The sequence below is a fragment of the Nansenia antarctica genome (assembly GCF_963989245.1).
Source record: "Nansenia antarctica genome assembly, chromosome: 2".
NCBI lineage: Eukaryota > Metazoa > Chordata > Actinopteri > Argentiniformes > Microstomatidae > Nansenia > Nansenia antarctica.
The window spans coordinates 49,253,644-49,268,188 of record NC_137675.1 but is presented as its reverse complement, the minus strand read 5'-3'; the positions used below and the strand labels follow the sequence as shown (position 1 = coordinate 49,268,188).

Below are 14,545 nucleotides of genomic sequence, written 5' to 3'. Positions count from 1 at the left end.
GAGAGAGAGACACACATACACACAGAGAGAGACACACACACACACAGAGAGACACACCCACACACACAGACACACCGTCACCCAAACACAGGTCCTGGAACTGCAGAGGAACGCCCAGCTGGTGGTGAGAGAGAGAGACACACACACACAGAGAGAGAGAGACACACACACACAGAGACACACTCACGCCCTAACACAGGTCCTGGAACTGCAGAGGAACGCCCAGCTGGTGGTGAGAGAGAGAGACACAAACACACAGAGAGAGACACACACACAGAGACACACCCTCGCCCTAACACAGGTCCTGGAACTGCAGAGGAACGCCCAGCTGGTGGTGAGAGAGAGAGAGACACACACACACACACACACACACACACACAGAGAGGGAGACACACACACACACACACACACACACACACCGTCACCCTAACACAGGTCCTGGAACTGCAGAGGAACGCCCAGCTGGTGGTGAGAGAGAGACACACACACAGAGAGACACACACACACACACACACACACACACACATACATACATTCACCCCTTCAACCCTGTAACGTAGCCAGAAAAAAATGTGGGTGTGCATCAGGAAAAACTGGGTGTGCCTGTTGCCACATCTGCTTCTCTCTCCAACACACAGTAAGACTGGACTAGACATGAGAAGGGCTTTAGTCATACAGTCTGTTGTTTAGTTCCACTGTGATGTTTAAAATAACAATCATTCTTTACATAGGCTTATCAGATAGGTTAGAACATCAGAACAAAACAGGCCCACAATAGAATAGTTTAACAACCAGGCAAGGCTAGAATCTACACAGCATTCCCCCCAATGACATTTAACATGAGACGTTATTGGGACACAGCCTCCCCCGTGCCGGTTGACAGGTTAAAGGTCATGATGGCGTGGCTTGGCCTTAAACCATGTCCTTATTTCATTCGACTCCAAAGCCTCTAAGTTCCCTTTCAAACGCTGGTAACTGTGTAGGGTTCCTGTGTAGGGTTCCTGTGTACGAACAAAATGTTTTAGTAAGGCTATAACCAAAAGAATAATAACTTTTTTGTTATAGCCTTACTAAAACGTTTTGTTCGAAAACATAAGGCTATTATGTTATAATATAATTATAATAATTGTTCATTTTAAAATGAATTCGAAATTATTTCCGTCAAAAAACAGCATCCATCATCATGCAGAGCCTGCCTGTCAATCAAATGTTTAAAAGTTGAAGTCTTGCATTCTGCATGTGATTGTGGGTGTGCCAGCCGCCAGCTGCTGTTTGGGGTGGCACAGACACACCCTGGCACCTAGTAGAGAGAGATGCCCAGCTCCGTTAACACCCATGATCCTCTCTGTTCCAGGAGCGTCTGAAGGCCAGCGAGCACAGGGACCTGGAGGACAAGGTCGACAAGCCCAAGCCCCCCCGTCCCTCCTCCCTCTCCTCCCCCTCCCCCGTCCTGCACCCCCGCAAGCCCCCCACCGCCCGCACGCCCACGCCCTCCCCCGCCCTGCCCCCCCTCCTCTCCCCCGTCGCCACCCTCAAGTCCGAGGAGGGACAGAGAGACTTGTCTCACCCCCCCACGCCCCCCCGGCGGCCTCACCCGCCCTCCCCTCGCTCCGCCTCCCCCCCTCCCCCCTCCCCCCTTCGGCCCAAGCAGGAGTCGGAGGAGGAGGAGGAGGAGGCGGGGGAGGGGCTGAGGAGAGAGCAGAGGGAGGGGCCTAAGCAGACCACCGGCCCCTTTCAGAGCATCTACTCAGGTACGTCTGAAAACGCACTCACCCTGCCAGTCACAACGCTAACACAGCGCTAACACAGCGCTAACACAGCGCTAACACAGCGCTAACACAGCGCTAACACAACGCTAACACAACGCCAACACAGCGCCAACACAACGCCAACACAACGCCAACACAAAGCTAACACAACGCTAACGTTTTGGGTGTTGTCTTCCTCATGTTGACATGCGTGTCCTCTCTCTCCTCTCTCCCCCGCCAGATGTCCCTCCCGGCTACCCGTACCAGTCTCTCACGGCGCCCTTCAGCTCCCCCTTCCCCCCCTACCACCTCCAGCCCTCCACGGGGGCCACTACAGAGAGCCTCCCGCCCCCCCTCCATCCCCACCCACACCTCCAGGCCCCCCCCTCCGCCGCCGGCCCCCGGCCCCCTCCTCCGCACCTCCACCCCAGGCCATCGGCCGCCGACGTCAAGCCCCGTCCCCTGGAGCCTCCGGGGTCGTCCCAGGGGCCCTCGCTGAAGCAGGAGCCCGACCTGGAGCAGCCCGAGCTGGGCTTGAGCCGGGCCCTCCTGGGGCCTCTCCGCCGGACCTCCAGCCCCGGGGCCCCCGCCAGCCAGGAGAGGGAAGCCTGCCCCCCCCACCAGCCCCTGTCCTGCCCCCCCCACCAGCCCCTGTCCTGCCCCCCCCACCAGCCCCTGTCCTGCTCCCCCCACCAGCCCCTGTCCTGCTCCCCCCACCAGCCCCTGTCCTGCTCCCCCCACCAGCCCCTGTCCTGTGCCCCCCCGCCCACACTGGCCCAGGAGAGACGGATGGACCGAGAAGAGGAAGAGGAGGAGGAGGAGAAGGAGGGAGGGACGGTCAAGATGGAGGTGTCGTCTTACGCCTGCCAAGCCTCCTATCCGGGCCCGGCGCCCGTCCTGGAGGCGGAGCCTAAAACAGAGGTCACGGACGGGTCGGAACCCGGCTCGCTTCTTTACCCAGCATCCCTCGCTGCGGCGGGCTCGGACAGACCGGAGGCGGCAGCAGCACGGGTGTGTGTGCAGTCGTTATCGGAGGGGTCTGGCCCCCCCCAGCCTCCGCTGCCGCCCGATACACACACACACTCTCACACACACTCTCACACGGCTAGCCTGAGAGAGGCCGCCTCCCCCCTGTCCGGCCCCCCCCTCTACCCCCCTCCCCCGCCCTCCCTCCTCCCCCCCATCGCCCCAGAGGACCCCATGGCCGGGATGATCGCTCTGCTGGCCGCCAGTGAGATGCCCCAGGCCTGCGCCCCCCCCCTCCCCGCCCTGCCCTCCCTGCCCCAGACGGAGGCCCCGGCCCTGGGCACGGGCAGCAGCACCGGGCCCATGGAGGACTGGGCTCTGGAGGGCATGGCTTTGCTCAGCCACATGGCCCAGCTGGAGATGGACAGAATCAACCAGGAGCAAGGTGAGAGAGAGGGGGAGGGAGGAGAGAAAGAGAGAGAAGGGGGGGGCTTATGAAAGGCTTTGACAGATAGAGGCTGTGTTCGAAATGGCTAACTAGCATACTATTCATACTAGGTATGACGTAGTATGACATTTTACAACTTGTTTAACTATTATGTTCCGACGTTTCTGTCAAAGTAGTAAAAATATCTACCGTAACTAAGGTAACGTAGCTAGCGAACAGAAGTGGGGAAAAAAGTTATTTTTGATAAACTACATTTTGGGAATATACATGGTTACTTTCTCGCCTGAAAACATATTACACGTAATAAAATGACATGTTAACACTTGTAGAGCCAAAATTACAACAGCTTTTAGCCCATGGAGGTCTAAAAGAAATGAAGGTTTAAATTCCCCGCTGCCGGCCGGTGCGAAAGGTATTCTGGGATACTGAGATGCATACTTCAGTGTGAATGGTCGGCTGGTATTGGCATGCTTATTATGAATTTAGTAGGCAGTATGCAGTATATACTCATTGAGTATGCTAGTATGCAGTATGCTAGAATACCATTTAGAACCCAGCCAGATAAGGTAAATGTTTTGTTTGTTTGGCCTCGGATCTTGTCTTAGTGTTTGTGTGGTGTGTGTGTGTGTGTGTGTGTGTGTTATGCGTGTGTGTGTGTGTGTTATGCGTGTGTGTGTGTGTTATGCGTGTGTGTGTGTGTGTGTGTGTGTGTGTGTGTGTGTGCTCCAGGCGAGCCTCTGGGGGCCCTCGACTGCCTGTTGGAGGCCAGCAGACAGGTGTTACTGGAGGCCATCCAGCAGCAGAGCCACCTCCGCCTGCCCAGGGAGCTGCACCCAGGCAGGACCTACAGCTGGAGGCAGAGGAAGGAGGAGCCGGTACGATGGAGGAGAGGGGGAGGGGGGGCGAGACAGGGAGGCGTGGGAGTGGGGGGGGGGGGACATGAACACTGAAGAAAGCAGAGAGGAGGGGGGGAAGACATTTGTGCAGTGTCTATTTTTTCTTCTGTTTTTTTTGCAACATGGTTTTAAATGTTTGTTCCCCCCCCCCCCCCCAGTTGTTCAGTAAGGTGTCAGTGGAGGTGTTGGATGCGGTGGAGGTGGACTACAGGGTGCGTCTGGCGGAGCTGCAGAGGAGGTACAAGGATCAGCAGAGAGAACTGGGCAAGCTGCAGAGACGCACAGACAGCCAGTGAGTAACACACACACACACACACACACACACACACACACGTGCACACACACACACACGTGCACACACACACACACACAGTGAAACTAACACACACACACACCAGGGTTTCCGGTAGAAAAATTTGCCGTCGGACATCGTGTCCGGGAAGAATTCGATTTACCGGACAAACGTGATATATTCCGGTCATCATATTAAAATATAATAAAAATTTTTTTTTTTTTAAATCATATATTTTTTTTTCAAATCTAATATAGCTGTTTGTCGCGGTGATTACTGTTGTGTAGCGGCCTATATATGCCATTTAATGTCTATTTCTCATCCGATACGATTAGATGCGAGCTATATAATATATAATAATATAACATGATTTGACGCATGCGCGCTATGCCATGCGTCAAATCCAGCGCTGAACGGGTCCAGCGCTGAACGGGCGCCTCACTGGGAACTGAACAGACAGCATCGATCAATGAACGGACTCCACATTACGTTAACTGAAGTTTGTTAAATTGTTTGGGATTAATGTGAGTTTTCTATTTTCTCTTTCCAGTTTTACCCTTTTTTTTTAAATCAATAAAACAACGTCATTTCTATAACCAGGTCTCGCTGGTTGGGAAGGCATTTCGTTTAGCTCGGGAGTATGACAATGGGGAGAACATAACTGTTTATTGAGAAACAATTGATAGGCAGTCTGGGATACGTATATAAAGAAATACCACAATGTCTAGATGTATAACATTTTATTGAACAGTAACAGTGCAAGCATGTAGGCTTCTGGCGTGACACGGCTAGCCTAATTTCCGTTCATATGCCTTTTATCAGATAAAATAAAATAGAATAAAACTCTTTGAAAATAAATAGGCTTTAAATTAACTTGCAATGCGTATAGGCTAATTTCCGTTCGATGTTACAGCCTAGGCTATGCCTTTTCTCAGATAGATAGGGGATAGCCCTGTAAGCTCATACGGGTCTGTATGTCGTCCTGAAGACCGGCTGTTAGATCATATCGCTGAAGTTTGTCTCCATCTTAGTGTAAATGTTGTCCGTTTCGTTTGTTATCCTTGTTATTGTGCGATAAAGTTAAAGCGCTCCGCTTCGGGACACCATTTTCAGCTGAGCACCAAACACACACACGTAACACTGCCCGAGAGAGAAGGACCCGCCCCCTTTAGTTAGCCTATAGCCTATAGCCTATAGGCTAACTAAAGGGGGCGGGTCCTTCTCTCTCGGGCAGTGTTACGTGTGTGTGTTTGGTGCTCAGCTGAAAATGGTTAGAGGGAATTATTTTCACCGGACATTTATGTCCGACGAGTTTTCAGTTTGTCGGACTTCACCTAATTTTACCGGACAAAGACCGGTAATTACCGGTTAACGGAAACCCTGACACACACACACACACACAGTAAAACTAACAAACACACACAGGTGACACACCCCTCTCTAACCCGTGTGTGTGTGTGTGTCAGGGAGCGGCAGGAGGAGGAGAGGCGGAGTCTGACTCGGCGGGGGAGGGGCCGACCCAGGAAGAGGAAACACTTGACCACGCCCACCAAACTGGACAGCAGGGGAGGGAAGTGAGTGTTCCCTCTCAGCACTGTGTGCACAACGTACATGTGTGTGTGCTATGCTATGCTATGCTAAGCTAACATCCCTTTCTGTCTCAGACTGGGCAGGAACCTCCAGTACTCTGAGGACTCCGAGGCGGGAGAGGGGCAGAGGAAGAGGTTCCGCTCATCCAGAGACGAGGAAGAGACGGAGGGAGGAGGAGGAGGAGGTGGAGTGAAGGTGAAGAAGAAGAAGAGTAAGAGCTGGAACGACCAGGAGGCGTCCACCAGTCGCTCTCTGGAGGTACGTTTGTGTGTGTGTGTGTGTGTGTGTGTGTGATGCTAACATCTGTGTGTGTGTGTGATGCTATGCTAACACCTGTGTGTGTGTGTTTACATTACATTTACAAAAAATCTATATATATGTCGCTTTGAAATAAGTCTGCTAAATGTCAAAAAAATAATGTTGTTTGTGTGTGTGAGCACGATATGCTATGCTAACATCTGTGTGTGTGTGTGTGTGTGTGTGTCCTCCCCCCAGGCGTCCAAGGCCAGGCGTGCGGGCCGCGTGTGTGAGCAGGAGCAGCTGGCGTGCGCCCTGGACCGGGCCCTGTCCCTCTCCCTGGGCTCTCTGGGCGCCGCCCCCCCCCGGGCCGCCAGGGTCCAGAGGTCCAAGGGCAGGGGGGCCGTGGAGGGGCGGGGGAGCAAGGACCGGGGGAGCCGCTCGCCCACCAAAGGAGGAGGGGCGACGACGCACAAGATGGCCACCGCTGGCTCCAAAGCGGCACCCTCGTTGGAGCCCTCCTCCTCCAGCCTGAAGGTGAAAGGTCAGCGGAACACGGCCTTCTCTCCTCTGGGGCCGGAGCCCAGTAGCTGCTCCAACAGTGAGTACCGTCACCCCCCCCCCCCTCCCGCCCAGGCTGTCTCACTGGTCTGGGCTACTGGTTTCTGTGGTGTGTGGTTGTGGTGGTTGTTGTTGTTGTGGTGGTTGTGGTTGTTGTTGTTGTGGTTGTGGATGTTGTTGTTGTGGATGTTGTTGTGGTTGAGGTTGTTGTGGATGTTGTGGTTGTTGTTGTTGTTGTTGTTGTGTTTGTGGATGTTGTTGTGTTTGTGGATGTTGTTGTGGTTGTGGTTGTTGTTGTTGTGGTGGTGGTGGTTGTGGTGGTTGTTGTGGTTGTTGTGGTGGTGGTGGTTGTGGTGGTTGTTGTGGTTGTTGTTGTGGTGGTTTCTGGTATGTGAGGTTTCTTCACGCTGTGCTGTTGCAGAGTGTTTGTCGGTAGTGTGTGTGTGTGTGTGTGTGGCAGGTGGGGTGTGGGGGGGGGGGTTTGTGGGGTGTGTGTTGTCTCTCTGTGTGTGTGTGTGTGTGGTGTGTGTGTGTGTGTGTGTGTGTGTGTGTATCTGACTCTGTGTTCTCTGCACCAGACTCTGACTCAGAGGAGGATGATTCCGTGGGGGGCTGGCCCCCCCTCTCAGGGTCTCGTTCCCACGGAAACCCCAGCCGGAAGAGGCGGTCCACGGCGTCGCCGGCAACACTGCTGTCCAATCAGGCGTCTCGGGAGAGGAAACACAAGCACTTATCCATGCTGCTGCAGGAGGCAGGCCTTAGCTCCTCGGACGACTCCTTCGACCAAGGTTACTGACCACACCCACCCCCCGCGGTTACTGACCCCCCCCCCGCGCGCGGTTACTGACCCCACCCCAGCCCAGCCCAGCTCAGGCAGAGGATAGGGGTCTTTCAGTAGCCTCCCAGTCTCAGAGTCCTCTCTCTCTCTCTCTCTCCCCCCCCTCTCTCTTTGGTGCTGCTGGCTCCATAGAGTTGCCTCTTTTTTTGTCTTTTTTCTTTTCTTTTCTTTTATTTTTTTTAAGAGTTTGCCTTTTTTATGGTTTTTGCCTGGCTTGCAAAAGATTTTTCTTTTTTTTGTAGAATTTTGTACATTTGAAAAATGTGTGGATTTTGTGAAGTAAAAAAAAAAAAAAAAAAAAAAGACGTTTTTTCAAAGTTGTATTGCAGTTTTTGGTACCTAAGCTCTATTAAAGGTGTTGATTTGATCGGTACTGAAAAGCAGCGCGCTGTGGTCCTTGTGTCTCTGCTTCATCTGTCTGTTCGTCTGTCCGTCCGTCCGTCCGGCTGCACCTCACAACATCCCTCCGAGCGCTCTGTTAGTCAAATATCCCTCCTCTCCTCCGCTCCTCCGCTCAGGTAGTGTTTCCTCCATTCCCTCCATGCCCCTCTCTCCTAGCCTCCTTCTCCCACCTTATTGGAGGAGAAGGTCCGAGGGGACAGACCTTAGACCGTCTCCTTCGGTTCTTAGAAAGAGGCGAGGATGGAGAACGTGAGGAAGTGGAAAGAGAGAGAAAAAAAAAGTTTGGAATTTTGGTGAATCTTTATTGAAGTTAATCCAACGTGGTTTAGTTCTGGGTGTTTGTTTGGGAACGGTGGGCCTGGTTTAGAACTGACTCAGGTGGGTTGGAGGTCTTGAAAAGCTTTGGATACTTAGGCAGTGTTCACACACACACACACACACACACACACACACATTAGGGAGCTCTTGATGGAGGTGTAGAAGCATGGCTCAGGGCTGTCTATGGGGTCACGTTAGGGGAGGGGCTAAGCCTGGTTATGGATGAGATGTGAAGGTCAGTCCTAGCTCAGGTCCAGGGTCAGTCCTAGGTCAGGTCCAGGGTCAGTCCTAGGTCAGGTCCAGGGTCAGTCCTAGCTCAGGTCCAGGGTCAGTCCTAGGTCAGGTCCAGGGTCAGGGTCAGTCCTAAGTCAGGTCCAGGGTCAGTCCTAGGTCAGGTCCAGGGTCCGTCCTAGGTCAGGTCCAGGGACAGTCCTAGCTCAGGTCCAGGGTCAGTCCTAGGTCAGGTCCAGGGTCAGTCCTAGCTCAGGTCCAGGGTCAGGGTCAGTCCTAGCTCAGGTCCAGGGTCAGTCCTAGGTCAGGTCCAGGGTCAGTCCTAGCTCAGGTCCAGGGTCAGGGTCAGTCCTAGGTCAGGTCCAGGGTCAGTCCTAGGTCAGGTCCAGGGTCAGTCCTAGGTCAGGTCCAGGGTCAGGGTCAGTCCTAGGTCAGGTCCAGGGTCGGTCCTAGGTCAGGTCCAGGGTCCGTCCTAGGTCAGGTCCAGGGTCAGTCCTAGCTCAGGTCCAGGGTCAGTCCTAGGTCAGGTCCAGGGTCAGTCCTAGCTCAGGTCCAGGGTCAGTCCTAGGTCAGGTCCAGGGTCAGTCCTAGCTCAGATCCAGGGTCAGTCCTAGGTCAGGTCCAGGGTCAGGGTCAGTCCTAGGTCAGGTCCAGGGTCAGTCCTAGGTCAGGTCCAGGGTCCGTCCTAGGTCAGGTCCAGGGTCAGTCCTAGCTCAGGTCCAGGGTCAGTCCTAGCTCAGGTCCAGGGTCAGTCCTAGGTCAGGTCCAGGGTCAGTCCTAGCTCAGGTCCAGGGTCAGTCCTAGCTCAGGTCCAGGGTCAGTCCTAGGTCAGGTCCAGGGTCAGGGTCAGTCCTAGGTCAGGTCCAGGGTCAGTCCTAGGTCAGGTCCAGGGTCAGTCCTAGCTCAGGTCCAGGGTCAGTCCTAGGTCAGGTCCAGGGTCAGTCCTAGGTCAGGTCCAGGGTCAGGGTCAGTCCTAGGTCAGGTCCAGGGTCAGTCCTAGGTCAGGTCCAGGGTCAGTCCTAGGTCAGGTCCAGGGTCAGGGTCAGTCCTAGGTCAGGTCCAGGGTCAGTCCTAGCTCAGATCCAGGGTCAGTCCTAGGTCAGGTCCAGGGTCAGGGTCAGTCCTAGGTCAGGTCCAGGGTCAGTCCTAGGTCAGGTCCAGGGTCTGTCCTAGGTCAGGTCCAGGGACAGTCCTAGCTCAGATCCAGGGTCAGTCCTAGGTCAGGTCCAGGGTCAGTCCTAGGTCAGGTCCAGGGTCAGTCAGGAAGCCTTCGTTAGGGTGAGCTTCATTCTGCTCATGATGAAACAAAAGACAAAAGCCCCCCAGTGTTCCTCTGCTATTCTGAAAGGAACCCCAGTTCCACTTCTGTGATCTGATTGGCTCCATGGGATATTTGGAGAATAGGGCTCTTCCTCCCTGTCTACTAAACCTCCAGATAACCCCTGCCCCCCTCTCCTGTCGCTCTTCCTCAGCCTGCTCCCTCTGTCACCTCTCACCCCTCACCTTTGACCCCCCTCTCCTACCCATGATGCTTTGTGTCTCTCAGCCTGTCCGTGTGCTTGTGCTGCTGCCGCTGCGCCATACAGACGCTTGGCCTTGGACTAGCTCGCCCTGTTAGCCTACGCTACCTACGCCCATGGCTTAGGCTAGGCTACGGCTAGGCTAGGCTACGCTAAGGCCAGGCTAAGCTACTCTCCGCGCTGCACTGCACTGTCCCGCCCTGCCTGAGGCCACACCCCCTGTCCACCTGTTCTGTAAGTAGGACGTCCCCATCCTTTCTATCTGTCTTATCTGAATCGCTAACATGGAACCTCTGCTTCTGCTCAAAAACCCGCTACAAACCAAACTAAAATCTGGTGTTCAACATTCTTAAAGAAACATCCATTCTTTTTTTTTTTATTGCCTTGAAGTTTGTCTGAGAGCCATGGTTGCACCCCTGGGTATGTCGTCTCACTCTTGAGGCCTCTGAGATCTGAGAAGGACTCAGTTAGGGGAAAGCAAGATGGCCGACGGACCCTCAACATGGCCGCCGCCTATGAGTGGGGGTTTGGAGGGAAAGCTGTCGTCGCTGTGATGCTTTCACCTATCCAGTTTGTCTGAGATCTGTGAGCGCCTAAAGGGAAGTTAGTCGGTTCACGTTTGGGGGTGGGGCCATGGCTAAACAGACCAGATGTGGGTGTTTAACCTTACAGGGCTGTCCTCCCACTGCCTGTCTACATGTACCTGTCTGTCTACATGTACCTGTCTGTCTCACTGAATTCCCAGATGGAGCCCTCGCCCCGAAGCCTTAGCCCCTTGCTCTCCTCTCCTCTCAGATGTACACAGGGGGGTGGGGTTGGGGGGGCTAGGGCTTGGTTTGGGGTTCAGGGTGTGTGTATGTGTGTGTGTTCCTCCTGCTGATGTTAACACTCTAACCTCTGAGAGATTCTCTCATGCTCACTTGCTGCCATTATCCTAACAGCTAACAACCACTGCTGCTGCCGTGTGTGTGTGTGTGTGTGTGTGTAGAATGTAAAAGTGTGTGTGTGTGTGTGTGTAGAATGTAAAAGTGTGTGTGTGTGTAAGCACGCATGTGTGTTACCAGCGTCTCTAATGTTAACTGCAGAGTTACAATAGGCAGGGTTGGTCAAGTGGGTACTTTGTCTATTTCTCTCTCTCTCCCTGTCTCTCTCTCCCTCCCTCTCTCTCTCTCCCTCTCCCCGTCCCTGTCCCTCTCTCTCCCTCTCTCCCTCTCTCTCTCCCTCCCTCTCCCTGTCTCTCTCTCTCCCTCCCTCTCCCTCTCTCTCTCTCCCCGTCCCTGTCCCTCTCTCTCCCTCTCTCCCTCTCTCCCTCTCTCTCTCTCTCTCTCTCTCTCTCTCCCTGTCTCTCTCTCTCCCTCTCCCTCTCCCTCTCCCTCTCCCTCTCCCTCTCTCTCTCTCATGAAGGGTCTTTAATAATAGATGATATCTGAGTCAGTGTTTTTGCTCTGATGGGCTCAGCAGCAGTGTGGGAGTGTGTTAAGCTCAGTGGTTTTGCTCTGATTCGCTCACACAGCAGATTTGAGCTGTGGTTTTGGAAGAAGTATCATGCTGTTCTCTCTCTCTCTCTCCCACTCCCTCTCTCCTTCCTCTCAAGAGGACACGCTGAATGATATGTACGATGTGTGGTTGTATGTATAATGATTTAGGTACAAAGGTGTGTGAGCGTAGGCAGTCAGAGTGCCTTGACTGCAGGCCTCTCCACCCCCCCCCCCCCCCCCCACACACACACACACACACTTACCCCAGCCTCTGAGGTCCCGAAGCTGGGCTAAGGCTCTAATCTAGCCCCCTGCTTCTAGATGTGTCCCAGCCAGGCCCTAGGCCCCGACCCTGCTCTCTCTCTCTCTGACATGTTGTGGAATATGAAGGTGTTGATGGAACACTAAGCTGTGTTCAGTGTCTTCTGTTATCTACCCAAATCACCTCTTATTCCAGAGGCCTGTGTGGAGAACATTCCTCTGTGTTCCCTGAGCTGCAGTAATCAGATCTCTCTTTGTGAAACAGAGTCGTCCGACGAGGATGAGGAGGAGGATGAAGATACGGACTCTGAGGGGAGTGGCTGTGAGGAGAGTGGGCTGGGTCTGCTGGCGAGGTACGCAGCGAGCGCGCTCCCTGTAAACCCCGCCCCCCTGTCCCTTCTCCATGACAACAAGCACCGCAGCAGACAAAGCACTCTGGGTAAGTACACTGAACGGCACTTTTTAATATCTTTTTTTAAATTATTATTACATTTTCCTGTGAAGTGAGAAGTGAGTGGAAGGGGAGCAGCAGTGATGGTTAGAGCCGAGCCTCGCTCTGGAACTGATTGGATTCATTAATTATTCATTTTTTCATTCAGCTCGTGTAATGGCCACATCAAGGTGCACACCATAATTTCGTTTTTTTTACATTTGTTTGGTGGGAATCGATGTTCCTATTCACCGCTATCGATCTGAGATAAGAAACCCCCCCCCCCTGCTGTCACTTTGATGCAGTGTGTGTTAACCCCTCTCTCTCTCTCTCTCTCTCTGTCTCTCTTCCTTTCTCTTTCCCCCTCACTCTCTTCCCCTCTCTCTCCCCCTCACTCTCTTCCCCTCTCTCTCCCCCTCCCTCCCTCTCCCCCTCCCTCCCTCTCTCCCTCTCTCTCCCCCTCTCTCCCTCTCTCTCCCCCTCCCTCTCTCTCCCCCTCTCTCCCTCTCTCTCCCCCTCCCTCTCTCTCCCTCTCTCTCCCCCTCCCTCTCTCTCCCTCTCTCTCCCCCTCTCTCCCTCTCTCTCCCCCTCCCTCTCTCTCCCCCTCCCTCTCTCTCCCTCTCTCTCCCCCTCCCTCTCTCTCCCTCTCTCTCCCCCTCCCTCCCTCCCTCTCCCTCTCTCTTTCTCTCCCCCTCTGTCTCTCTCTCCCTCCCTCCCCCTCTCTCTCCCTCCCTCCCCCTCTCCCTCCCTCCCCCACCAGGTTCAGAGTGTGAGTGTGAGTGGTCAGATTCAGGCTCTGACGTGCGCCTTCTGCGGAAGTTCCCCTCTCTGCTGCACGGCAAACGCTCCGCCCCCGAGCTCCCGCTGTTGCCCCCGGCGACCCGCCGGGTGGACCACCAGGCCAGCCCCGCCAAGCGAGACGAGCCGCCTCAGACGCCGGTGAAACGCAACAAGACCGCCGCGGCCCTCCCCCGGCCCCCGCGGCCCCCGCCACCGCCCCGCTCGCCTCGCTGTTTCACCTTCGACCCCGCCGCCTCCGCCTCCTCCTCCTCCTGCGGGGGAGGTCAGCCGGCGGGGGGGGCGTGGCCCGGGGGCGTGGTCAGCGAGGAGGAGGGCTGGACGCGCCGGCGCAGCGAGAGGATCTTCCTCCACGACGCCTCCTCCTCCGCCGCCGCCGCAGCCAATCAGAGCTCTCCTCCCGGCAGCGCGACCTCCTCCTCCTCCTCCGCCACCAATCAGATCTCTCCCTGCGGCTCGGCCCCTCCCCTCACGCCGAAGCGCGCCCCCCCCAGGCCCCCGAACAGGGAGGGGGGGGGGAAGGACCCGGGCAAGGTGAGGTGGTCTCCGTTAACGGTCCGTCCTCCGTCGACGACGGGTTGCCGTAGCAACCCTGAGACAGACTGTCTCTCTTTCTCTCGCTCTGTTTCCACCTGCCTCTCTCTCTCTCCCATCTCTTCACCCTCTCTTCTCTCTTTCTCGCTTGACTCCCCTCTGTGCCCCCATTGTGTGTGTGTGTGTGTGTGTGTGTGTGTGTGTGTGTGTGTGACTGTGTGTGTGACCCAGCAGGGCTCCTGGTACATCAGTAGCTGACAGACCCCCAGCTGTGTGTGTTGTGTTGTTGACATGAAAAGACAACTGCAGCCTGCGAGGCAGCACCCCACCCCGTGTGTGTGTGTGTGTGTGTGTGTGTGTGTGTGTGTGTGTGTTTTGTACCACACTGGGAGTGTGTTTGAGTGTGCTCTAACCCTGTGTGTGTGTGTGTGTGTGTGTGTGTGTGTCTCGTCAACAGAAGAAGAAGCCAAAGGACTCCCCCCTGCCTCTGAGCCCGCCCCTCCTGTCCAGCCCAATCACAGACATTCCTGTGGCGGCTCCTCCTCTCAGCCCCGCACGCAAGAGCCAATCAAAGGCCAAGCCAAAGCCCAGAGAGGTCCGCCTACTAATACCCACTCCTCCTCGGAACACAACAAGTAGACATTACCTTCAACAGACATTCAAGTTTCACGTTTTATTGTTACGTCACATTACAACACTGCGCCCCGGGCCGATGTAAAAGTTGGATGGGGGGCGCATTATAAATAAAATTAACATAACATAACATACAATAAGTGTAAGAGAGTCAAATTCTCAGGCTTGGGTTCGTGACACTGCAGCACAAACACAATAAGACAATATGCATAATTCAAGAAAAGAAAAAAAAATGACAATAGTACAGGACACAAGTGACAAATAACACAGGATACAAATAGTAAATGGAATAGATAGTTCAAGTAGTGAAGTGGCTGTGAGCTGAAGGTTTAGGTAGTCTGTATACACGGGGTGTGCTTGGGGA

At 54.5% G+C, this 14,545-nt stretch overlaps 1 protein-coding gene across 1 annotated transcript in view; it reads left to right on the top strand.

The window, feature by feature from the left end:
* tnrc18 (trinucleotide repeat containing 18) overlaps positions 1–14,545 on the top strand; it is a gene marked incomplete at its 5' end in the record, with an annotated part of 55,203 nt that overhangs the window by 28,276 nt on the left and 12,382 nt on the right. Inside the window, 12 exon segments of the mRNA XM_080523071.1 lie at positions 1,355–1,751; positions 1,990–2,354; positions 2,445–3,159; positions 3,892–4,037; positions 4,217–4,350; positions 5,817–5,924; positions 6,015–6,198; positions 6,436–6,778; positions 7,317–7,526; positions 12,052–12,225; positions 12,977–13,548; positions 14,006–14,143. Of these exon segments, the coding sequence (XP_080379197.1) occupies positions 1,355–1,751; positions 1,990–2,354; positions 2,445–3,159; positions 3,892–4,037; positions 4,217–4,350; positions 5,817–5,924; positions 6,015–6,198; positions 6,436–6,778; positions 7,317–7,526; positions 12,052–12,225; positions 12,977–13,548; positions 14,006–14,143 (3,486 nt within the window).